Below are 25,441 nucleotides of genomic sequence, written 5' to 3' on the forward strand. Positions count from 1 at the left end.
GCGGAGATTCTTCATCTCTGATTACTGTGATGGCCTTTGGGCTGTGCTTTCGCCTTCGGGTGATAAATTCGCCTTTTGTTTTTAATCTTGTATTTGTGATGTCCTTTCGATTTTTGTAATCCCTTTTTGGGGCTCCTCTCTTCTAACAGAGGTGATGTTCCAAAAAAAATAATAATAATAAAGGTCGAGTAAATTTATGTCCTTTCTCTTCTTCCTTTCTGCTACTGATAATGAGTTTATTACTTGGCCCATTTTCAATTTCTGTATTCTTTTTCTATATTGGCATCGTATCACCTGGGGAGCTTCTGTTAAAAAATTGGAGATGTGCTTGGCTCATTACAGAGGAACAGTTGTGGAAGCAAAAGTCTAAAGAGCCGTGGTTTACACCTGAACACTAAATTTTTCTCATCATATCTTAATTGGAGTCATTACTATGGCTTGGAAGAATTTGGGGTTGATCATGGGTCGTAGATATATACGTAACCAGATTCTTTTGAAATTTTTTCAATTGAAAGAGAATGCAAAAAGCTTAAAGCTACAAGGACTTCTTTCATCTTTCCCTCTTGCCAGTTGGCTTTATGGGATCTGTCGTAGGTGTCCTTCATTACAACTTTTTTTTTTTTTTAGACAACATGACTGTCTGAGAAAGCATTGATTACATCACCATAAACAGGACATTCGAGTTGAATTATGTCACAACATTAAATGGACACCCTTACTTTAGTCAAAACCTATAATTCAAGTATTGTGAATGGAATATGAGTCTGTAATTGCCTTTTGCATGTAAATGGGTAGCTGAGGGGCAAGTTAGAGTAGGCTAACAATTTTTTAGATGGTCGATAAATTTGATACGAATTTAATATAAAATTAACGGGTTAATTTTATCTAATTGGGTTTAAGTCAATTTGAATCAACCCGAATTAACCCGTTTATTCATTTTTCATTAACTCATTTCCATACAATTAAAGACTTGAGCTCTACTCACTGGCCTTCAATGGTCATTATCTAACAAATTTCCGTTAAATTTCTACATTTTTCTAGTTTCGACTTTTTATCATAAAAGAAAGGAAGACAAGTGAAATTTCTTGGTTTGCCCTCTGTTTTCCTATGGTTTCTCATGCATAACCAATGGCAGTTAAAAGTGGCTGACTTGATTTGTCGTAACAAAAAGTTTCCTGCTTTCCATTTTCTTTGATTGCTCTGAATCATCACGTGGTGTGGAGTGCACCACATTCAATGCACCAACGGGAAGCTCACCAAACACTAAAGCAGAGAGAGAGCCAAGAAAGCAGACCCATTTGTCTTTTTCTGTCTTCTCCCACTCAAGAGTCAAGATTGTGTGCCCACACATGCTGTTCCCATTTTGCTAAACATAGCTTGCAATTGTCTCTCATTTTGCTCTGCTGTTTGCAATCACCTTCCTTCATTTTGTTTCATTTCTTCCTTTGTAGTCTCTTTTTGCTCTGTCGTTTCCTGCATTCATCTCATCTTCCTTCATTTCCTTTCGTTTGTTCTTCCACTGCGATCTCTCATTTTGCTCTGCTGCTTGCAATCACCTTCCTTCATTTCCTTTTGTTTCTTCCATTACAAACCAGAAACGCATGGCTGACGCAGTTCTCTCTGCCTTCCTCCAAGCGTTGTTTGATGGAATGGCATCTCCCGAGTTCGTGGACTTCTTTCGGCAGCGCAAACTCAACGAAGGAGTCTTAGAGAAGCTGAAGATAGCGCTGTTGTCCGTGCATAAACTGCGCGAAGACGCGGAGGACAAGCAACTCACAGATCGTTCTGTGGGAGAGTGGCTTTCTAAGCTCAAAGATGTTGTCTACGATGCTGAAGACGTTTTGGACGAGATAGCCACTGAAGCCTTGCAACGAAAGTTGGATGCTGAATTTCAAACCACTGCAAGTAAGGTACGAAACTCCATCTCTACTTTTTTCAGTCATTTTGTCAAGGATATAGAGCCAAAGATTAAGGAGCTACTTGACAAACTAGAATATCTAGCAAGTCAAAAGGATGTTCTAGGTCTAAAACAAGGTGTTGGAGGAGAATCATCAAAAAGATTGCCCACGACTTCTTTGGTGGAAGAATCTGGTATTTTTGGTAGGGATGATGATAAGGAAAAAATAATAAGCTTGTTGATCCCAGAGAATGCAACTGGCAATGAAAATCTATGTGTCATTCCCATAGTCGGCATGGGGGGAATTGGCAAGACCACCCTTGCTCAGCTTGTATACAAGGACAACAGTGTGAAGGAGCATTTTGATCTTCAGGCATGGGTTTGTGTTTCGGATGAGTTTGACGTGTTCATGGTAACTAAAACAGTTCTTGAGGCAGTGACTTTGTCAGCTTGTGATATGAAGGATTTAAATATGCTTCAAGTTACACTGCAAGAGAAATTGATGGGGAAGAAATTTCTACTTGTTTTAGATGATGTATGGAATGAGAATTATGCTGATTGGGAGGCCTTAAGCAGTCCGTTTAAATCTGGGGCACGAGGAAGTACAATCATTGTAACAACACGCAATGATAGTGTTGCATCAATCATGCGCGCTGTTCCAAATGATCGTCTAAAGCCGTTATTGGAAGAAGATTGTTGGTCATTATTTGCAAAACATGCATTCCACGATGGAAACTTTGATGCAGGTTCAGAGTTAGAAGTAATAGGTAGACAAATTGTAAAAAAGTGTGAAGGCCTACCTTTAGCGGCCAAGGCAATTGGGAGTCTCTTGCGATCTAAACTAGGTGTTGATGAGTGGGAGAAGATATTGAAGAGCGAATTATGGGATTCGCCAATAGATAAGACCAACATTCTTCCAGCTCTAAGATTGAGTTACAAATATCTTCCCTCACATTTAAAGCAATGCTTTGCTTACTGTTCAATATTTCCAAAGGATCATGTTTTTAAAAAGGATGAAGTAGTCTTACTATGGATGGCGGAAGGTTTCTTAGAAGAAACTAAAAACAAAAGAATGGAAGAGGTTGGTGAAGATTACTTTCTTGCTTTGGCATCAAGATCATTGTTAGAACAATCAAGTGGCAATAAATCAGGTTTTGTAATGCATGATCTTGTGAACGACTTGGCAAAATTTGTATCTGGGCAATTTACCTTTAGACTGGAGGTTGACAATTCTCATGAAATTGTGAACAAGACTCGCCATTTCTCATATTTCAGAAGGGGATTCGGACATGATAACTTTAAGAGGTTTGAGGCTCTTTTCGAGGCTACTCGATTGCACACATTCTTGCCATTGGAGTTGTCACCAGACCTTAGTTACTTCTTCTTAACTAAAAGAGTACCACTTGATTTATTGCCAAAGTTAAGATGCTTGCGAGTGCTATCTCTATCTCACTATCATAATATCACCGAGTTGCCTAAATCAATTGGCAAAATTAGGCATTTACGTTATTTGAACCTCTCTTTCACTGCAATTAAAAGTTTGTGTAATTCCATATGTAAGCTGTGCAATTTGCAGACATTGAATTTATCAGGTTGTGAAGATCTTGCTAAATTACCAAGAGACATGCGAAAACTCATTAACTTGCGTCATCTTGATATTAGCGGAACTGCCATAAAAGAGATGCCAATGCAGCTGAGTAGACTAAAATGTCTACAAACATTAACTAAATTTATCATCAGCAAACATAGTGGGGCTTGCATGGAAGAGTTGGGGAAACTTGTAAATCTTCGAGGAAAGCTTTCTGTTTTAGACATCCAAAACGTTGTATCTCCTACGGTTGCTCTGAAAACATGCTTGAAAGATAGGAAGTACTTTGAGGAGTTGGTGTTGGAATGGAATGCATTTGATACTAATCTTTCAGAATGTCAAAGATCTGTACTTGAAAATCTCCAGCCCCATAGTAACTTGAAAAGTCTCACTATCAACGGCTATGACGCTGAAAGTCTTCCAGATTGGGTTGGGCATCAATCATTCTCTAATATAGCTTCCCTTTGCCTAGAAAACTGCAAGCATTGTCATAACTTGCCACCACTTGGGCAGCTACTATCTTTGCAGGAGCTTTCTGTTGTTGGGTTTGAAGGGGTTGTTAAGGTGGATACTGAGTTTTATGGAAGCAATTTTTCATCAATTAAGCCATTTGGAGCCTTGAAAGTTCTAAGGTTCGAGAAAATGTTGAAGTGGGAGGAATGGTCTTCTTTTGGTACTGAAAACGAAGGTGGAGCTTTTCCTCAACTAGAAGAGCTTTATATTTATGACTGCCCAAAGTTAATAGGAGGGCTACCCATCCATCTTTCATCTTTAGCCAAACTTGAGATTCATCACTGTCCGCTGCTGGTGGCTTCACTCGCAACAGCTCCTGTTCTACGCGAATTGCAGCTAAGATATTGTAATGAGGTTCTGTTAAAGGAATTGCCAACTGGGCTGCGGGAGCTTAACATTGGAGGATTTGATGCACTAGAGTCCCTTCCCGAGGGACTTGTGGACTCCATCGGCTGTATTCAACATTTAAAAATCTCAAACTGTCTGAAGTTAGAGCTCCCAACACACCCAGACTTTTCATCCCTTGAAACATTGTGGTTGTACAATTGTGATTCCCTCAGGTCATTTCCATTAGATTTATTCCCAAAGCTTTACAAAATCAAAATCTCTGTGTGTAAGAATATGGAATCTTTTACAGTTTTAGAACATGGACGTGATTTAGTGACCTTGCGTATTGAGATTAGCGTTTGCTCCAATTTTGTATCTTTCCCAAAAGGTGGAATTCGTGCCCCCGACCTTTCATCCTTTTTGGTCAATAATTGTGCAAGTCTGAGGTCACTACCAGACAAGATGCATATACTCTTGCCTTCTCTTCAGTCTTTTAGGATAATTGATTGTCCAAGAGTTGAGTCGTTTCCCCAAGGGGGCTTGCCTTCCAATGTTGAATCTATTTTGGTCGAGAGATGTGAGAAACTCTTTGCTGGACGGCTGGGATGGGGTTTGCAAAATCTCTCGTCTGTTAGATGTTTTTCATTCGATGGCGTATATGAAGATATGGAGTCCTTTCCAGAGCCAGGGTTTCTTCCTTCTTGTCTGACTCAACTTCATATTGTTGGGTTTCCAAATATGAAATCTTTGAACAAGAAAGGTCTTCAACACCTCACCTCTCTTCAACAATTGTCCATGTGTGAATGCCCTAAGCTTGAGTACATGCCAAAAGAGGGGTTGCCTGCCTCCCTTTCTATAATTGAGATCGAAAGATGCCCTTTGTTGAGGAAACAGTGGCTAAGCAAGAAAGGAAAAGAACGGCGAAAGATTCCCAACGTCGATCACATATTGATTGATTATGCAGAGTATATTGGATGAGCCAAAAGCCTCGGAAGAACATCACCTCGAGGGCGGCAACAACATATTCACTTAGGTAATTGCTCTTCTTCTTGTAATAACTTTCTCAAATTCTTTTACATATATTTTCTTTGTCTGAAATTTTTTGTTTCGTTTTGTCACTGTCTATTTGTTTCATTATATATATAACAGAAGATCAAAGAGCTTGGGTCACAATTACAAGAAGTAAATAGAGTCCATGATCCTGCGAGGCATGAACGCCTGAAGGTTAATCCATTTTCTAAATATTTGGTTCAATTTTTCTCAAATTGGGTCTCTCTTATATTGGCTAAATTCAAGCCCATTAATTTCCTTTATTTTTAACAAGTATAGGACTTTTTTTTTTATTGGAAAATTGTAACATATGTATTGATATGATTTAGTTATTGTATCCATTTCTTCTCCTTTTCTCCCAAAAAGCAGTCTTCTTTGGCTTTCTTAGTTAGTGTTTTCTGGTATGTGGCTATAGACAGAGTGAATGAGCTACCTCTTAATCATTAAAAAAATTGTTCATCTCACGGATCAGTAATTCAGTATGGTTTTGATCAACTGGATTATGGGCTAATATAACATTATGGGTTTTGTTCATGTCAAAGAATAATGTGGTTTTGAAGTTGTTTAGTGGTGCCAAATGAAGATCATAAGGAAATTTCATTAATTCCTTTTATTTGTGTTTTCAAGCCCCAATGCATGAATATAAATACTGGTAAAATGAAATTCCTTTTATTAATGAGTTCTCACTTCTCATCATTAAAAGTTGATTAAATTGCTGATTTTCTGTGTAATTTGATCATACCAGGAGGAGGCTTTGTCATACATTTCAAATCTCAAGACTTTGCTTAGTGAGAATGAGATACAGGGAAAAGTTGCTAGAAATTTTTGAAGAACAAGTTTGCTTGAGACTTGGAAAAGGCTTGGAGGAGTAGCAGCCAATTCTATGGTCCACTACAAAAATTGTCTTTTTGGATGGCCCTTTTCTTAATTCTTGGGTTAAGAAGTTATTGGATCGGGTCATTTATTTAGCGGATTTTCAGTTTTTTTATTTTTTATTTTTTGGTGGCATTTATTATATCATTTAGGTCCAATGGATTGTCTTAAGATAATGAAATTATTGGAGGAGATACCTTAATTTGGTTCTTCCTCTCAAATAAGATGATGTAATCCATCTGTTAACAGTAGTTTTCACGTCCACATTCACAATTAATCTCCTCATTTGTTAAAGTTAATATATCTGATATTAAGGGATCCTTATTAACAATTACAATCTAACGGTTATAATTATAATAATTTAATCTAACAGTCAAAATTCCGTTTGTTTCGGCGTAAAATGATTTCTGGAAAATGATTTCGGCATTTTCCGGTGTTTGGTAGGGGCGAAAATAATAGTCAACCGGAAAATGATTTCTGTTTGACAAAAAATGCTTAGTAAATTCCGGAAAATGATTTACGCTTTTTAAAAGCGTAAATCATTTTCCGAAGATGCCAGACACAGTCGATCTATTTTAAACGGCACAGTCGACCTTCACGTTCAAGCAGTCGACCACCATCGAAATATTGCCGGTATCGGAATCCAACATCCGTTAATGTCGCAGGAATTTGGCGACGGAATCCGGCCACCTTCGCCGGAATCCGGTCAGCCAGTTTCCGGCGACGAATCTGACCGGAATCCGGCCATCTGGCAGGATCTGGCCAGATCGGCCGGATTCCGGCCATCTGACCGGATCTGGCCAGAAAGGCCGGATTCGGCCATCTGGTCGGATCTGGCCAGAGAGCCGGATTCCGGCCTGCCCTGGCCAGGGAGGCCGGATCCCGGCCGGCCCTGGCCAGGGAGGCCGGATCCCGGGCGGCCCTGGCCAGGGGGGCCGGATCCCGGCCGGCCCTGGCCAGAACGGCCGGCTGGCCGGACGGATCTGGCCAGATCCGGCCATCCTGACGGGATCCGGCCTCTCTGGCCAGATCCGGCCAGTTGGCCGGAATCTGGCCTTTTGTGTCGGAATCCGGCGAAACCGCCGGATTCCGGCCACTTTCGCCGGAATCCGGCTATTCCAGATTCCGACGAAACTGTCCGGATTCCGGCATTTATCTCGAATTCTAGTTATATTAGCCAGAATCAGGTGAAAATAGTCAGAATCTAGTCGGTCAGTAACGGAATCTCGTCATCGATGATTTTTATATTATTTTACATTAATATTTTTATGTTGCGAATAAAAATTGATTTTTATAAGTTAATAAGATTGAATAAAAATATAAAAAAAAAATATTTGCGATTTTCCGTACGCGCCAAACACCGGAAAATGCTTTCGACGGAAAATGGCTTCCTGAAAAATGACTTCCCTGAAATCATTTTACGACGGAAACCATTTTACGTCGAAACAAACGGAGCATAAGTGTATGTTATTGTTAAATGCCTGTTAGTGGATAAACATTAAAAAAAAAAAAGAAAAAAAAAAGAAGAAGTTATTTTAACAACTATAAATAGTCTACTACAATCCAGTTTTATTGCACATAAAAATTCTCTCAATGCCTTATGTACCTAAAAATTCGAGTCTCTTTTCTAATTGCTAGAATAGAAAAATTGAGGGTGTTCAAATTTGTGCAAAATGCAGCAAAACTACATGGGTATTTTTTGGGTTATATTGTATCTTGGAGAAATATTAGGTGTAATCTTTTACATACCAATTCATCAGATTTGGTGGGGACAAATAATTTCTTAAGAAAAATGACTTTGTAACGCACCTTAGGAGCATTTTGATTTCCATTTTCCTCTTCATTTCTAATTCAAATAGCATGAAAGTTATTCACTATAGCACAATGTCCAAATAAAAAAAATTTCAAGCCATCATTTTCTCCCTCTCTCACCAATCACCATCACTCTCTCTTCCAAATGAAAATATGAGAAATAGAAAATAATTGCAAAAATGAGAAATAATATTTAAAGCAAGTAAAAAATATAATATACAATTTGTTAAAGTGTGTATAAAAAAATAATAACTAAATTAAAGAATTGTACTTTTTTAATAGATATTTCAGCTATCATTGTTGGAGATGCTTTAAGGGTAGATTAACAATGAAGCGTAGTAGTATAATATTAGTTATTATTATTATTATTATTATTATTATTATTATTTTAACAAAAATTGTTGAGAATGAGAGACAAAGGAAAAAGTTGCGAGAAATTTTTGAAGAAAAAGTTTGCTTGAGACTTGGGAAGGCTGGAATCTTGATAGCACTAATCATAGCTAAGATTACATGATTAGCTAATGAACCCAAGATTACATGATGGTTTACTTCGTATAAAAAAACAAAGAAACGCAAGGAAAGAGATTTCCTTGTTCAATAATGGAGGCGTTAGAACATCTCAGTTTTCCTCCTGCTTTCCGTTTTATTTGATTATTTTGATTCAATCAAGTGGTGTTGTGACGACCCGTTTTTTTTTTTTTTTTTTTCTTACAAACATAAAACGAGTCATCGCAGTGGTACGACTACGTGTCGCTCAGCCAACATATGGCACATGCCCCATAACATGTACCTGATAATCAGAGTATAACATACATCTATCTATGCAGCGGAAAACATAAATCTGTATAGCGGAAATTACAACTTATACATCTATCACAAGTTAATTACAACAAAGAGCCATTTAATATCTATCTGTTTGAGTCTTATTAACACTATAACAATAATGGCTTAACAAAGAATAAGTGACACAAACGTCACAAGCCATACCAAACCTATGAAATAGTGGACAACCCGTGGTCCGACCATTACAACTGTCGCGGCGAGCTTCAGTCATAATATCCCAAGCACACTGCTATCGACCCATCGACTATACCGAAGTACCTGCAGCCAAAGAAACATCATCTACACGGTTGTGGTGGTATCCACATCCGCATAGGTGAAATAATGAGTTCACCGCCTTAGTATACCTCATACTAAGACCTTAGTGGTATAAGACTAACTGAGTTTTCACAAAGAACCAACATCTATTTATTTTTAGTCGTGCGAGCACTATATTAGCCACAATTTACCAATAGCTAATGCAGCAAACACCGACTATTCAGAAATCATTTAAAACATACTATATAGCTGTGAAAACATGTAGAAGTTCCAGACATCCCTCCTTGGAAGTTTCTACATATAGACCCATCTATAATAATACTTTTCACCGGTCGCTTGGACATATGTGCACACGATCACTCCATCACAGATATCACGTATACACATAAGTCTTCAGCAAAGAACATGACATCTTACTTTTCCGTACTAGGATAACATCCTTCAACAAAACACTCGCAACACCATATCTAATCGTATTCCAGCTTCGTGCTTTGACGTCAGTAGATCATGAGAGCTCTAGAGTTAAACTCAATCATGCTAACACGTCTTTCCTGAAGAACAAGAACAGTCAACCTTCCTACTCATAGACATGCCATTACTCGCACCTGGGTAGTCATGTATCCATGTACTTTCAAGTTCAATGTATGCTATTAACACATGGACCATCCGATAAAAGTATACATAAGATCTTTTCATGAAGACTCTTATGCATACCAATACGTCTAGCAAAACTACTCATAACATAAAAACCTCGCTCACAAAACAATGCTATATATGCTATGCATGCCGCAATGTGATACTGCCTCAATGTGCTGATACTGTTACTCTGCTGATACTGTTGCCCTGATATGTATGCTCTATACTACATGCTCAATGTTCCGTGCTTGACCAGTATATATTTCCTACTGTGTCACGCTGAAATTATGCAGTTGTTAAATCACGTCCTCTCAAAACAAAACAAATCCAGCATTTTACCCAACACTTTGAAATCATTCAAAACTTAGTTTCTTTGTCAAATCTACGCAGTTTCAACATTACATGTTCTCAAACAATTTGCATAATTTAGATCTCAACCGCAAAACATACTCAAAACACTTTAAATCAATTAACACCTTTCCCTCATGCATCAATTCTTAAACATCATTGATAATATTTGAACATAATCGAAACTAAACAAATCATCTCAAAGCATATACATTTCATCATATGGTTGGTTCGGTTTCATAAACAATATATATATTTTTATCAATCCAATACATATAAAAACATATATTTTCTCAGTGAGTGGAATACTGGTACGCGTCTCAACGACACGATACGTGGATTTTAAATTTATAAGTTTACCACTCGCAATAGTACGAATCGGTTGTACTATAGTAAGGGTGATCGAACCACAGAGAAATATTGGTTGTTTTGCATAATAGGATATGAGAAGAGCGTATCTAACTTAATTTATCAACAAAAGTAAAAACAAAAGTTGTAGAATTGAAGCTACAACGACAAGGTGAAAGAAATGAAAACGGAAATGAAATTAAATTAAAAGAAAACTTAGGGTGTTGATCATATCCAATCCTCAACCTATGCAATGCTTAAAGTCTATATGAATCTTCCTAACATGCTTGATATGAGCGCGTAATGGGCGTCAACCATTACGACGACCTCGACATGAAAATACTTTTGTTAAGACGTAATCATAAAGCACCTAGATTTACGTTAATCAACTCCACATAAAGATTAAACTATAATTGAAAACATTTTACTCTACCAAAGGTGTTGAGTGATTAATGTGCCCTAGCTTACTACTCTATAACACATCCTAATAAGTATACACAATACATGAAAACCCTAATTAGGTCACAATGATAAGATATCTAGTTTCACACCAAATCATTCCATATAAAATTAAACTACAATTGAAAGACAATTAGACTACCAAAGGGATGAAATGATTGGTGTTCCCTAGCATACCCTATAAGGTAACTCTAATGAGAAATCATACATCATGTCAAATAGCACCATTGAAAAAGACATCGTTCTTGTTTCCAAGAACGTTGGTTTTACTCAAGACTTCAAGGAAAACTCATAGACAAGTTAAACTCTTTTTCATGAATAAATTTGATTGGAATCTTGATACCAAAACCTTTTAGCATGGGTTTTGATATTCCCTAGCCCTCAACAATCATCAAACATCTAAAGAAAATCCTAAGAACATCAAGAACACTACATGATTTTGGATAGGACTTTTGATCAAACCCTAATGACTAAATTAGCTAGACATGAATTGAATCTAAGTTAAGCATGAATTTAAAGGAAAGCAGTACAGAAACAAGAAAGAAACGAATTAAAAACAACTATATTAAACTTAAAGAAAATCGGATTACAAGAAAGAAAGAAAATGAAGAACAAGCTAAACTAGAACTTGAAATTAAAGAAAGGGGACAAGCTCTCTGGAACTAAGCCCAGAAATCGTGCACTAAAGGAAACTAAAAACGCAAGGAATTGAAGTGATACATCTGAGCAAATCCGAAATCTCAAAAGATGCATGATCTATCCTATAACCCTAATCTCATATATATAGAGAATTGGATTTACAAAAGATCATAGAGGGTGAATCCTAGCCGCACAAACAGAGCTGGTCGACGTTCATTTCTGTCCACAAAATCCAACTTTTAATTTGGATCGCACAAAGAATGAAAAGATCTGAAAATATCTGAACTTTCTGGAAGACACGAATTCGCTCGATCGAATTTATGTCGATCGATCGAGAAGTCGATCGATCGAATTATTGCTGTACAAATAATCGATCGATCGAAATGCCTTGGACAATTTTTCATTTTCTCAGGATCAGTTTCGAGCTCTGGAAATGACCAAAATACCCTTGATGTATTTTCAGGTCTAATTCAAGTATTTTGAATTAGATTTCAACTAAGACTTGAAAATAAGAGAAAACACTAAAACATAACAAAACGTTATATATACAATACGAACTAGGTATAACAAATGCAAATTAAGGGGTCTTGAATTGAATAATTCAAGACTTATCAAATACCCACCTTGGCTGCATTAGACTCCAACTCGAACACTCCTTGGACTCTAGTCATTTGGACTCTACATTGGAGAACCAATTAAAGTCTCCAATCCGAACATGATCCTGCAAACATTGGTAGCATTAGACTATGCTATTGAATCACATACTCTATGACATCCTAACTACCCGCGTACTCACACGTCGCATTACTCTATCTCTAGAACCAATTAAGTTCCTTTAACTACTATTAGGTCAATCATTGCTTATAGGTTCATATTTTATCACACTTATTTATCTTTAAGATACTTCTATTATTTTACTTGTCTATTTATTATACTAACAATGTATATTTGATTCAAATACATGTACACGTATACACATACAAGGCTTAAACCTAATCCGATGATACACATAAGTACCATGTGTATATAGGTAGGTGAATTAGTTACTAGGTTGCTATATAATTGATTTATATCACATTTATATGTTCTATAAGTCTATTAGCTTATACATATTAACTTAAGGTTATTTGGGTAGTTTACATCACAATATTTGTCTTATATGATATTAGTCTTAGACTCTAGATTTATATCTTAATTTATTTCTTATCCTTAAACACCATTGTTATTACATTCAACACTTTTATCTTTTATTAGCTACTAACCATCTAGGTAGTTTAGGTTATAGAACATAAATCTTATATAATATATCAATTTAACCACTCATTTTAGATTAGGTTACAATATATACATATACACACTAACGCTAAAGGCATATACATAGATTTTCTATTAAAACCACATAGACACTTACATTCTCCAAAACTACATTCTTCTCACCTAAAGCATCTCTATTTAGCCACATACAAACAATCATTAACAATCTAGCACAATATCATACGACCATCCACTTAGAAACTCTTCCACAATTCCCGCTACACCATCAAGCCATAAACCAACTCTTAAGGATACAAATCCTAACCATTAACAATTCATCCTTAAATACCAACATCAACTCCTACACTAAATCTAGACTCTTGAAATATAGTCCAAAGCCAAATGAACCTAGCCTCATCAATAGGCAAATAACCCACAATCAAACTCATAAACCCAACTCAATATCAATTTCCAAAATCATCAATATTACATACACATGTCCAATCTTTTCCCAAAGAAAATTCAATAACTATGAACTTCCCTCCAAACATCATTCATCAACTATAACCAAGCAATATACCTCAAAAGCACATCCGTAGAATTAAATCACAACCAACACAAGTAAATCCTCCACAACAAATATTACCTATCCCGTCATCTCTAACATAGACAAACATCAAACCTTAAGGAACCCATCAACATTGATTATAAAATATAAATTCCAACAATAGCCCAATATTTCCTAAATAGGAAATCCACATCAAATTTACAAATCCAACACCCCAAAATCCCTCTCAATGTATATTCAAACTTCATATGGTTAACACCAAACCCAATCAGAATCTTAACAACTAAAACACAAACTAAACCAAATCCAAAAATTAACATAAAAATGTAAATCAACAAACCAAAACCAGATTCTGCAACCTTAATAGAAAACCCATAATTCAAGTAATATCAACTGGAATCCATCCACAAAACTCAAGAAAAGCTTACCAAAATCCGAAACCCATTTCATAATGACAAATACCCATTCGGTCCATCCACATAAAAACCCAATCTTCACCAACACTTCCAAAATCCATCATAATATCGCTATTTAAAACACTAATAACACTAACCCGTAAGATTTACTTAGGATTAGAGACAAGAAATCGCAATTAAAATACATAACCCAAAAGTTAGGGTTTAAGGAAACTCACCAAAATTCACCAAACCAAAACCCATGGTTTGGGTAGTCTTAAGCAAGTTCCAAGTAACCCATTACCTAAAGAAAATATTAGATTAAACTCACATTTCAATATTTTAACCCAAAATTACGAAATCATGAGTTTAGTGTTTTACCTTAAAACGATCGGTGGAAACGTAGATCCAAGTGCAAGGATCACGTTTTCGAAGACGGATCGAAGATCGGACCGTTAGATCTTCGTAGATCGCAAAAATGAGAAAATTTCCCATCTTTTCTTTCTCTTCTTCCTTCTCTCGGTTCTGAGAGAAAAAGAGGCATTGCCTCTTATTATTAATATATATATATATATATATATATATATATATATATATATATATATATATATATATATATATATATATATTTTTTTTTTTTCATTGGAAAGGGCCAGATGGCCCTTCCTTCATTTTTCACGTGAAGGGCCACATGGCCCTTCACCTTTGTCTTTCAAAGTGGGGCGCAGGTTGCCCCACTATATATATATATATATATATATATATATATATATTTTTTATATTTCTTAATTTCTTTTCTAATATATTTTTCTTTTCTATTTCTTTTTATTTTATTTTATTCATTAATTTCTTTTAAATATTATTTTATCTTAGGCTTATTTTATTTTGGTAATATAAATATCATCACCTAAAATATAATCATTAGTCTCACCATTTAATAAATACAATTTATTAAATGCTAAATTCCTATTAATTTTTCTGGGTCTTCACAGGTGTGGAGTCCACCACATTCAATGGACAAAAACACTAAAGCAGAGTCTCAGTTGCGTTGGGTCCATCATTCTTTCTCTTCTTTCTTCTTTACCTGAGACCGCAAAGAAGATTGAAAACATGGCTGAGGTTGCAAGCCTACTTCTCTCCCCCTTTCTCCAATTCTTCTTTGAACGAATGGCATCTGGCGACTTCGTTGACTTCTTTCGAGGACGGAAACTCAACGAGGGACTCTTGCGCAAGTTGAAGATCGCATTGCTGTCCGTAAATGCACTGCTTGAAGATGCGGAGGAAAAACAACTTACAAAGCCTGCTGTGAAAGCGTGGCTTGATGAGTTAAAAGATGCAGTCTATGATGCAGAATACGTATTGGACGAGATAGCCACTGAAGCCTTGCAGCGTAAGTTGGACGTTGAATTTCAAACCACTGCATGTAAGGTACGAAACTCCATCACTACTTTTTTCAGTCATTTTGTCAAGGTGATGGAGCCAAAGATTAAAGAGCTACTTGACAAACTAGAAGATCTAGCAAGTCAAAAGGATGTTCTAGGTCTAAAACAAGGCGTTGGAGGAGAATCATCAAAAAGATTGCCCACGACTTCTCTGGTCGATGAATCTGGTATTTTTGGTAGGGACGATGATAAGGAAAAAATAGTAATCTTGTTGCTCTCAGATGATGCAACTGGCAATGAAAATCTATGTGTGATTCCAATCGTGGACATGGGAGGAATTGGCAAGACCACCCTTGCTCAGCTTGTATACAAGGACGAGAGGGTTAAGAAGCATTTTGACCTTAAGGCATGGATATGCGTTTCGGATGAGTTTGACGTGTTCAGGGTAACAAAAACAGTTCTAGAGGCAGTGACTTCGTCAACTTGTGATATGAAAGGTCTAAACCTGCTTCAAGTTACACTACAAGAGAAATTGATGGGGAAGAAATTCCTACTTGTTTTAGATGATGTATGGAACGAGAATTATGCTGATTGGGAGGTCTTATGTAGTCCATTTAAATTTGGAGCACAAGGAAGTATGGTCATTGTAACAACACGCAATGAAGGCGTTGCATCAATCATGCGCACAACTCCAACTGATCATTATCTAAAGACGTTACTGGAAGAAGATTGTTGGTCACTATTTGCAAAACATGCATTCTACGATTATAACTCTAATGCATGTCCAAAGCTAGAAGTAATAGGTAGACAAATTGTAAAAAAGTGTAAAGGTCTACCTCTAGCGGCTAAGACGATTGGGGGCCTCTTACGATTTAAACTGAATGTTAATGAGTGGGAGAAGATATTGAAGAGCGAATTATGGGATTCGCCAATAAACAAGACAAACATTCTTCCAGCTTTAAGATTAAGTTATAATTATCTTCCCTCACATTTAAAGCAATGTTTTGCTTATTGTTCAATGTTTCCTAAGGATTATGCTTTAAAAAAAGATCAAGTGGTCTTACTATGGATGGCATAAGGTTTCCTAGAAGAAACCAAAAATAAACCGATGGAAGAAATTGGTAATGAATACTTCCTTGATCTAGCATCAAAATCGTTGTTCGAGCAATCAAGTGATGATAAATCAGGTTTTGTAATGCATAATCTTGTCAACGACTTGGCAACTTTTGTATCTGGACAATTTACCTTTAGATTGGGGGTTGACTATTCTCAAAAAATTGTGGACCAGACTCGCCATTTTTCGTATGTCAGAAGAAGCAGATATGATAACTTTAAGAAGTTTGAGTCTCTTTGCGAGACTAGTCGATTGCACACATTCCTACCATTGAAGTTGTCACCAGGCTACAATTTCTTCTTGTTAACTAAAAGAGCACCACTTGATCATTTATTGCCAAAGCTAAGATACTTGCGTGTGCTCTCTCTATCTCACTATCTAAATATGATTGAGTTGCCCGAATCAATTGGCAAAATTAAGCATCTACGTTATTTGAACCATTTTTCCACTGGAATTAAAAGGTTGCTTGATTCTATATGTAAGTTGTGTAATTTGCAAACATTGAATTTATCAGATTGTAAAGATCTTTCTGTATTGCCAAGAGAGATGCGAAAACTCATTAACTTACGTCATCTTGATATCAATGGAACTGCCATAAAGGAGATGCCAATGCAACTGGGTAGACTAAAATGTTTGTAAACATTAACTAAATTTATCGTCAGCAAACATATATAGTGGGGCTTCCATTGAAGAGTTGAGGAATCTTGCAAATCTTCGAGGAAAGCTTTCTATTGTAGACCTCCGAAACGTTGTATCTCCTACAGATGCTCTGAAAGCATGTTTGAAAGATAGGAAGTACCTTGAGGAGTTGATATTGGAATGGAATGCAATGGATGCTAATATTTCAGAATGTCAAATATTTGTACTTGATAATCTTCGGCCCCATAGTCATTTGAAAAGTCTCACTATCAACAACTATGGCGCTGAAAGTCTTTCAGATTGGGTTGGGCATCATTCATTTTCTAATATAGTGTCCCTTCACCTAGAAAATTGCAAAAATTGTCACAACTTGCCACCACTTGGGCAGCTACCTTCTTTGCAAGACCTCTCTGTTGTTGGGTTTGAAGGAGTTGTTAAAGTGGATCATAAGTTTAATGGCAGAGATTCTTCAACAGTTAAACCATTTGAAGCCCTTACAATTCTAAGGTTCGAGCAAATGTTAAATTGGGAGGAATGGTCCTCTTTTGGTGTCGAAAATGAAGATGGAGCTTTTCCTCAACTTGAAAAGCTTTATATTGATAATTGTCCTAAGTTAAAAGGAGGGCTACCCGTCCATCTTCCTTCTTTAGCAAAATTTGAGATTTATAAATGTCCTCAGCTAGTAGCTTCACTCCCAAGGGCTCCTGTTGTATGCGAATTGAAGCTAGGAGATTGTAATGAGGTTTTGTCAAAGGAATTGCCAACTAAATTGCGAAAGCTCGTAATTAGAGGATTTGACGCACTTGAGTCCCTTCCCAAGGGAAGGGTGGCCTCCAACAATTGTCTTCAAGTGTTAGAAATCAGGGAATGTATGAAGTTAGAGCTCCCAAAACACTCACACTTTGTATCCCTTGAAACATTATGGTTGGACGATTGTGATTCTCTCAAGTCATTTTCGTTAGATTTATTCCCAAAACTTTATAATATCAATATCTAGGGGTGTAAGAATCTGGAATCTTTTACAGTTTCGGAACAACATGAACGTGATTTAGTGACCTTGTGTATTAAGATCGGTCATTGCCCCAATTTTGTATCTTTTCCAAAAGGAGGAATTCGTGCCCCCGACCTTTCATTCTTTAATGTCTCCAATTATGAGAGTCTGAGGTCACTGCCAGAGAAGATGCATATACTCCTTCCTTCTCTTGATTATATTAAAATAATTAATTGTCCAAGAATTGAGTCATTTTCCGAAGGGGGCTTGCCTTCCAAGGTAAAATCTATGGATGTCAAGGGATGTGACAAACTCTTTGCTAGACGGGCGGGATGGGGTTTGCAAAAACTCCCATCTCTTAGATATTTTTCAGTCGGTGGCAAATATGAAGACGTGGAGTTCTTTCTAGAGCCAGGGTTGCTGCCTTTTTGTTTGACTCAGCTTCATATCAGTTCGTTTCCAAATATGAAATCTTTGGACAAGAAAGGGTTTCAAGACCTCACCTCTCTTCAAGAATTGACGTTATGGGACAACCCTAAGCTCGAGTACATTCCAAAAGAGGGGTTGCCTACCTCCCTGTCTATAATAGAGATCTACAAATGCCCTTTGTTGAGGAAACGATGGCAAAGCAAGAAAGGAAAAGAACGGCGAAAGATTCCGGATGCCGATCACATATTGATTGATAATAAAGAATTTATTAAATGAGCCAAAAGCCTCGGAAGAGTCCCATTTTCTGTTATAATACCTGCACATCATCTTGAAGGCAACAACAACATATTCACTTAGGTAATTGTAAATATGTTTCGATCTCTTCCTTCTTGTAATGACATTCCTATATTCTTTAATATGTATGGATTTCAAATATAAGATATTTTCCTCAATTCCTTGTGGATTCTTTTGTAGCTTAGAATTGATTTTTTTTCGCTACTGCCGGCCTGTGGGATTTTCCCTTTCTTCTATATGGATCAACAAATGTCCTAAGTTGAAGAAGCTGTGGCAAAGCAAGAAAGGAAATGAACAGCACTGCCACGTATAAGGAAATAGATAAGGGGGGAGGGAAATTGGAGTCTCCCTAGCATTACTCAATAAATTAATCATCATTTTCTTTGTTTCGGAAAATTTGCTACGAATTGAAGCAACAACAATTTTCTCACTCTAATACATCCAATTTTCCATTCTCCAAATTTTCTTGAGAAAAAGAGTGAGAAACATTAACGAAATGGAGAAGATGAACCAGGCGTTGGAGAAGATGAAGATGTTAGTGGGAATGGAGGTGGAAGAAGAAGAAGAACGCCAAGCTGCATCGCTAGAAGAGAACGACTCCTTCTCATTCATGGAAGACTTCAATTGCAGCTGCACCTTGTCCACCAAGCAGGTAGGTCTTCGCTTTTGCCTCTGTTTATTTAATTACTGATTTGATTTAGTTAAATCCGGTATGTGCAAGAACATGTGAAATTGCTGTTATCTTAGTGTTTTCTGGTATCTCCCTATAGACAGACTGAATAAGCTACATCTTAGAGTCCTTTAAACAGAAAAAAATGTGTTCATCTCATGGATCAGGATGGTTTTGATCAACTGGACTATGGGCTTATTGTAACGTAAGAATTTTTTTCATCTCTAAGAAGGGTGTGGTTTTCAATTGGATTTTATTGATTAATTAATTATAAATAAAACTAATCATTGATGGAAAAAAAGTGCTTTGCCACTTGTTAGTTCTTCCTGTAATTCATTTTTTTGATCAAAAGAATCAAAATGTTTGTTTCGGTGATTTGTCTTTCTACAAATCTCTATTCCACTGTCTTTCCTCAATTCCTTGTGGGCTCTTTTGTAGGTTCACCTTCCATTGTCAGTAACTAGTATTATATGCTTAGAATTGAAAATTTGTTGCTGCTGCCGGCCAATCTCCTTCCCATTGGGGATTTTCCTCTTAACAAGAGGGGTTGCATGCCTCCCTTTCTTCTGTATAGATCAATAAATGCCCTTTGTTGAAGAAGTAGTGGCAAAGCAAGAAGGGAAAAGAATGGTGAAAGATTCCTAACATCGATCACATACTGATTGATGGGGTGAATATATTGGATGAGCTAAAAGGCGACAACAATATGTTTAGCTTTTACACTTAGGTAATTGCTCTTTTCAATTAGCTAATTACGAATATGATCATCTTGCTTCTTGTAATAACTTTCATACATATGGTTTTCTAATATTTTTCATCGTCTCATAAATATCTGTTCATTTTATCACTGCCTAATTTTGGGTTTTTCTAATATTAATTGTATGGAACACTTTCAGTCAACAGAATATAGAAGATTGAAGAGTTTCGATTAAGAATACAAGACGCAAAGACGGGCATATAGAATATCTTGTACGTGCTCCATGAATGCCAGCTAAATTTTCCAACATCTAATATTGGGTTTAGATTTTCACAAAGTGGTCTCTTTGATATTCGTCAAATTCATGCCCATGAATTGTTTTTCTTTTTAATAAAGTTTGTAGGATTTTTATTTTTTATTAGAAAATTGTGACATTTATATCAATCTGATTTAGTAGGGACCCGTGCAGCTTCCAATTGGATCATGGGCTAATTATTGTTTATTTTTATGAAACAAAGTGCTTAACTACTTAGAAGTTCTTCCATTACTTCACTGTTCTTAAAATCTCTAATTTTCCAAACATGAAATCTTTGGACAAGAAGGGGCTTCAATAACTGACATCTCTGGAAGAATAACGGATTTATTACTGCCCTGTGCTCTAGTTACATGCCAGAAGAGGGGCTGCTTGCCTCCGTTACTATTCTATTGATCAACATATGTCCACAAAATTATAGTAGGAATCCCCACTTAGGTACCTGCCTTTTTCTAACGTTATGTCTCTCTTATAAGTTTATCTTTGGTTTATCTGTCTAATTGTTTTCCGTTTTGATTGATTAATTGTATGGAAATTATTTAATTAACAAAATGTAGGAGATGGAAGAGCTTGGTTATGAATACACAAAGCATAGGCTTGCATATACACGTGTGTGGATTTTCTCTATTTTAATCTACTATTAATGCATTGTTATTTATTTTTTAATTCAGACTGAAAACATTGGAATTATGTTTCCTAAAGATTATGCTTTAAAAAAAGATCAAGTGGTCTTACTATGGATGGCAGAAGGTTTCCTAGAAGAAACCAAAAATAAACCGATGGAATTCCTTCCTTGATCTAGCATCAAGATTGTTGTTCGAGCAATCAAGTGATGATAAATCAGGTTTTATAATGCATGATCTTGTCAACGACTTGGCAACTTTTGTATCTGGACAATTTACCGTTAGATTGGGGGTTGACCATTCTTAGGAAATGGTGGAAAAGACTCGCCATTTTTTCGTATGTTAGAAGGAGATACGATAACTCTAAAAAGTTTGAGTCTCTTTGCGAGACTACTTGATTGGAGACATTCCTACCATTGAAGTTGTTACCAAAGCACAATTACTTAACTAAAAGAGTATCACTTGATTTATTGCCAAAGCTAAGAGCCATGTGGGTGCTCTCTCTATCTCACTATGGAAATATCACTGAGTTGCCTGAAACAATTGGCAAAATTAAGCATTTACGTTATTTGAAGCTCTCTACTGCAATTGAAATGTTGTCTGATTCATATGTAAGTTGTGCAATTTGCAAACGTTAAATTTATCGGGTTGTAAAGTTCTTTATGTATTGCCAAGAGAGATGCAAAAACTCATTAACTTACGTCATCTTGATATTGGCGAAACTGCCATAAAAGAGATGCCAATACAACTGGGTAGACTAAAATGTCTACAAACATTAACTAAATTTATTGTCAGCAAACATAGTGGGGCTTCCATTGAAGAGTTGGGAAATCTTGCAAATCTTTGAGGAAAACTTTCTATTGTAGATCTCCAAAACGTTGTATCTCTTACGGATGCTCTGAAAGCATGCTTGAAAGATAGGAAGTACATTGAGGAGTTGGTGTTGGAATGTAACGCAATGGATGCTAATATTTTAGAATGTCAAATATCTATACTAGAAAATATTCGGGCCCATAGTAACTTGAAAAGTCTCACTATTAACAACTATGGCGATGAAAGTTTTCCAGATTGAGTTGGACATCATTCATTCTCTAATATAGTGTCCCTTCACCTAGAAAATTGCAAACATTGTCATAACATGCCACCACTCGGGTAGCTACCCTATTTGTAGGAACTCTCTGTTTCTGGGTTTGAAAGAGTTGTTAAAGTGGATCGTGAGTTTTATGGTAGCAATTCTTCAACAGTCAAACCATTTGGAGCCCTTAAAATTCTAAGGTTAAGGCGAATGTTAAATTAGGAGGAATGGTCTTCTTTAGGTCCTGAAAATGAAAATGGAGCTTTTCCTCAACTTGAGAGCTTTATATTGATAATTGTGGTAAGTTAAAAGGAGGGCTACCCATCCATCTTCCTTCTTTAGCGAAATTTGAGATTTATAGATGTCCTCAGCTGGTAGCTTCACTCCTAAGGGCTCATGTTGTACGCGAATTGACGCTAAGAGATTGCAATGAGATTCTATTAAAGGAATTGCCAACTAAATTGCGTAATTGGAGGATTTGATGCACTATAGTCACTTCCCAAGGGAATGGTGACCTCCAACAACTGTCTTCAAGAGTAACAAATTTGGGGTTGTATGAAGTTAGAGCTCCCAACACATTCACACTTTGTATCCCTTGAAACATTGTTGTTGTACGGGTGTAATTCCTTCTAGTCATTTCCATCAGATTTATTCCCAAAGCTTTACAAAATCAAAATCTTTGGGTGTAACAATATGGAATCCTTTACAGTTTTAGAACAACATGGACATGATTTGTTGACCTTGCGTATTGACATCAAAGATTGCCCTAATTTAGTATCTTTTCCAAAAGGAGGAATCTGTGCCCCTGACCTTTCATTCTTTATGGTCTCGAGTTGTGAGAGTCGTCTGAGGTCACTGCCAAAGAAGATGCATATACTCCTTCCTTCTCTTAATCATTTTTATATATGGGATTGTCCAAGAATTAAGTCGTTTCCCGAAGGGGGTTTGCCTTCCAATGTTAAACATATGGCGGTCAAGAAATTAAATGTGACAAACTCTTTGCCAGACAGGCGGGATGGGGTTTGCAAAAACTCTTATCTCTTAGACAATTTTCAGTTTGTGGCAACAATGAAGACTTGGAGTCCTTTCCATAGCCAGGGTTGCCGCCTTCTTTTCTGACTCAACTTTGTATCCTTTGGTTTCCAAATATGAAATCTTTGGACAAGAAAGGGCTTTAACACCTCCTTTCTCTTCAAGAATTGCGGGTCCAGTCCTGCCCTAAGCTCGAGTACATTCCAAAGGAGGGGTTGCCTACCTCCCTTTCTACAATAACGAATGACGAATGCCCTTTGTTGAGAAAACGGTGGCAAATCAAGAAAGGAAAAAGAATGGCGAAAGATTCCTAACATCGATGGCAATATGTGTAGACGCTCTTCAAAGTTTGAGAGGATTCCAGCGTTCAAATGCATCCGTCTGGATGACGTGGAAATACCGTTCGAACGCCTTTCAGTGTTCGATAAGTAAAAGGATTTCCTTTGCAAACACAGATATGGGAAGACAGCTGCAATCGTCCGGACGATGTGGTTGTTCCTTTCGGACGCTATCCTTGATAAGGCAAGTCGTGCAGAAGACGTTTATCGTCTAGACGTCAGTCTACATTGTCCGGACGGTTAGTCCTTATTATGTAAATTGTGTGCAACATAAGTGCAACCGTCCGGACGCTAGGGCAACACCGTCCAAACGCGGCCTTATTCAGGAAAGAATATCAGCGAATTTGGAAAGCCGATTGCACAGTTGTCCGTCCGGACACCCTCTACTATCGTCTAGACGCTGCATAGAGAAAACCGAATTAGAGACGATTTAGGTTTTCTGTAGCCTATAAATAAAGGCTTCTAGGCATGTATTATTTACATAATTCGATATTGAATTCTTTATAGCTTTGAGATGGCGTTAATGGAGATATTGAAGATCTACTAGCTCTCTAACTGTTGCCACTGTGTGATTTGATCAGTTGTAAAGTCTATCTTAAGGAAGATTCCTAATGTAAATGATTCCATTAAAGACCTTTTCAGGTAGGATACTTAGTTGGGAGACATTCGTGTTGAGTTATATGTCAGAGTTCAAGGTACAACCACTGCATTAAGGTATGTGAGTGTTATTGCTTTGTAACTAGCTTTGTCTTCTAAATAGTGGATATATTGGGTTTGGCTGTTCCGAAGTGGTTTTTTCTCTTAATTGAGTTTTCATTTCGTCAATAAAATATTTGTCTCCTTTAAATTCCGCATTTGATATTTTGTTGCATACTATTCATACACATACAGTTAATTAGAAGTTATTTTTATTTTTTCAATATTTAATTGACAGAATATAGAAGAGGAAACTTTTAGATTTGATGAAGTGTAGGCTTTGAATTACCAATCACTACCTTTTCTTCTGATAGCTGCTACGTGGGAAAAGGTTATCATTGGAAGTAGAGGATTTTTTTTTTTTTTTTTTGTGGCTACTGTGACGACCCATTTTTTTTTGAATAGTTATATTTTCCCCCCATCAACTACCAAAAAATGCGCAATGCCCCCACTAATAACCAATTGGCTAATATTCTTACCAAACTTCTCGATGGTAGCAGGTTTGAGTTTCTTAGAGAAGCCATTGGTGTTTGTGACTTGTCCTAGACATGTCTTTCCATGCTAGGATTAGACTTCTTTGTGTTTCTCAAGTCTTGTCCTCATAAAGCATGATGTGTTTTTATTTTTTAAAAAGAAAATTAAATTGTGGAGTAAGGTAGCAGGTTTGTTCTTTTTAAACTTTATCAGCTATCTCAAGTCTCTTGTTCTGCTTTAACAGTTCATTATACTTCGATGAATTATGCTTACATATGGCTGAGATCATAAATTTGAAATTTGCTAAGTTTTTTTGCTCACTCTTTATGCTAGATAGTTGCTTTCTTCATGTGAAAAATTGAAAGGGGTACCTTTTGGTCATCCGGTGTGTTGCCATAATTAAAAAACTGTTGTGCCTTTTGAATCCAATCCATGGGATCCATTCCATCAAACCTTGGAAAATCCAACTTAAGAGCACGAGCTTGAATTCCTCCTTCAGAGAATGGAGTGTTGGAAACCATATTCTCTCCACTTGATTCCCCTAAGGGCTGGTTTTCTGTTGTCTTTGGTGGTTGGTTTTGTTTGTTGATTTCTGCAATACTAGCAGATAAGCTTCCCAGCTAATTGAGAATGTCAATCAGCATGCTTTGCTACGGTGCCTTGGAGAGAAGCCACAACTTCGGCTTGTTGAGCAGCTTGTTGGGCCCAAGTACCATCCGCCATGTCCTAGGAACTTGGCTCTGATACCACTATTATGAACCTTAGAATTTAAGGTAAATAACTGCTGAAAAATAAGATAATATTTAACTCCTAAAAGGGTCAAACCCTCATGTTCACTCTAACACACGGTTAAAAGGAACTGTTCACTC

General features: G+C 36.8%; 4 protein-coding genes and 1 long non-coding RNA gene across 6 annotated transcripts; 4 read left to right on the top strand and 1 right to left on the bottom strand.

The window, feature by feature from the left end:
- Positions 1-1,616: 1,616 nt before the first annotated feature.
- LOC133880212 (putative disease resistance protein At3g14460) lies at positions 1,617-6,504 on the top strand. Of its 2 annotated transcripts, XM_062319115.1 has the most exons (3): positions 1,617-5,358; positions 5,475-5,549; positions 6,121-6,504. In XM_062319115.1, exon 1 carries the CDS (start codon positions 1,650-1,652, stop codon positions 5,301-5,303), a length of 3,654 nt encoding a protein of 1,217 aa, XP_062175099.1. In that variant the 5' UTR covers positions 1,617-1,649; the 3' UTR covers positions 5,304-5,358; positions 5,475-5,549; positions 6,121-6,504. The 2 variants fall into 2 exon arrangements, with proteins under 2 accessions (XP_062175099.1, XP_062175100.1); XM_062319116.1 differs by lacking the exon at positions 5,475-5,549.
- A 2,376-nt stretch (positions 6,505-8,880) lies between these two features.
- Positions 8,881-14,348, bottom strand: LOC133880608 (uncharacterized). The gene is made up of 4 exons (XR_009902338.1): positions 14,187-14,348; positions 14,045-14,109; positions 12,212-12,309; positions 8,881-9,182 (listed from the first exon to the last, which is right to left on the bottom strand). It is a non-coding gene; the product is annotated as an uncharacterized LOC133880608 (long non-coding RNA).
- A 624-nt stretch (positions 14,349-14,972) lies between these two features.
- LOC133879234 (putative disease resistance RPP13-like protein 1) lies at positions 14,973-15,436 on the top strand. Its single transcript, XM_062317765.1, has 2 exons — positions 14,973-15,338; positions 15,428-15,436. The coding sequence occupies exons 1-2, from the start codon at positions 14,973-14,975 to the stop codon at positions 15,434-15,436; spliced, it is 375 nt and encodes a 124-aa protein (XP_062173749.1).
- Positions 15,437-15,515: 79 nt separating this feature from the next.
- LOC133880491 (putative disease resistance RPP13-like protein 1) lies at positions 15,516-16,741 on the top strand. The gene has a single exon (XM_062319435.1). The coding sequence runs from the start codon at positions 15,516-15,518 to the stop codon at positions 16,263-16,265; it is 750 nt and encodes a 249-aa protein (XP_062175419.1). The 3' UTR covers positions 16,266-16,741.
- LOC133879235 (putative disease resistance protein At3g14460) lies at positions 16,296-18,636 on the top strand. Its single transcript, XM_062317766.1, has 3 exons — positions 16,296-16,920; positions 16,964-17,809; positions 17,966-18,636. The coding sequence occupies exons 1-3, from the start codon at positions 16,296-16,298 to the stop codon at positions 18,634-18,636; spliced, it is 2,142 nt and encodes a 713-aa protein (XP_062173750.1).
- Positions 18,637-25,441: the final 6,805 nt, after the last annotated feature.

Source organism: Alnus glutinosa, chromosome 10, assembly GCF_958979055.1.
Source record: "Alnus glutinosa chromosome 10, dhAlnGlut1.1, whole genome shotgun sequence".
Taxonomy (NCBI): Eukaryota; Viridiplantae; Streptophyta; class Magnoliopsida; order Fagales; family Betulaceae; genus Alnus; species Alnus glutinosa.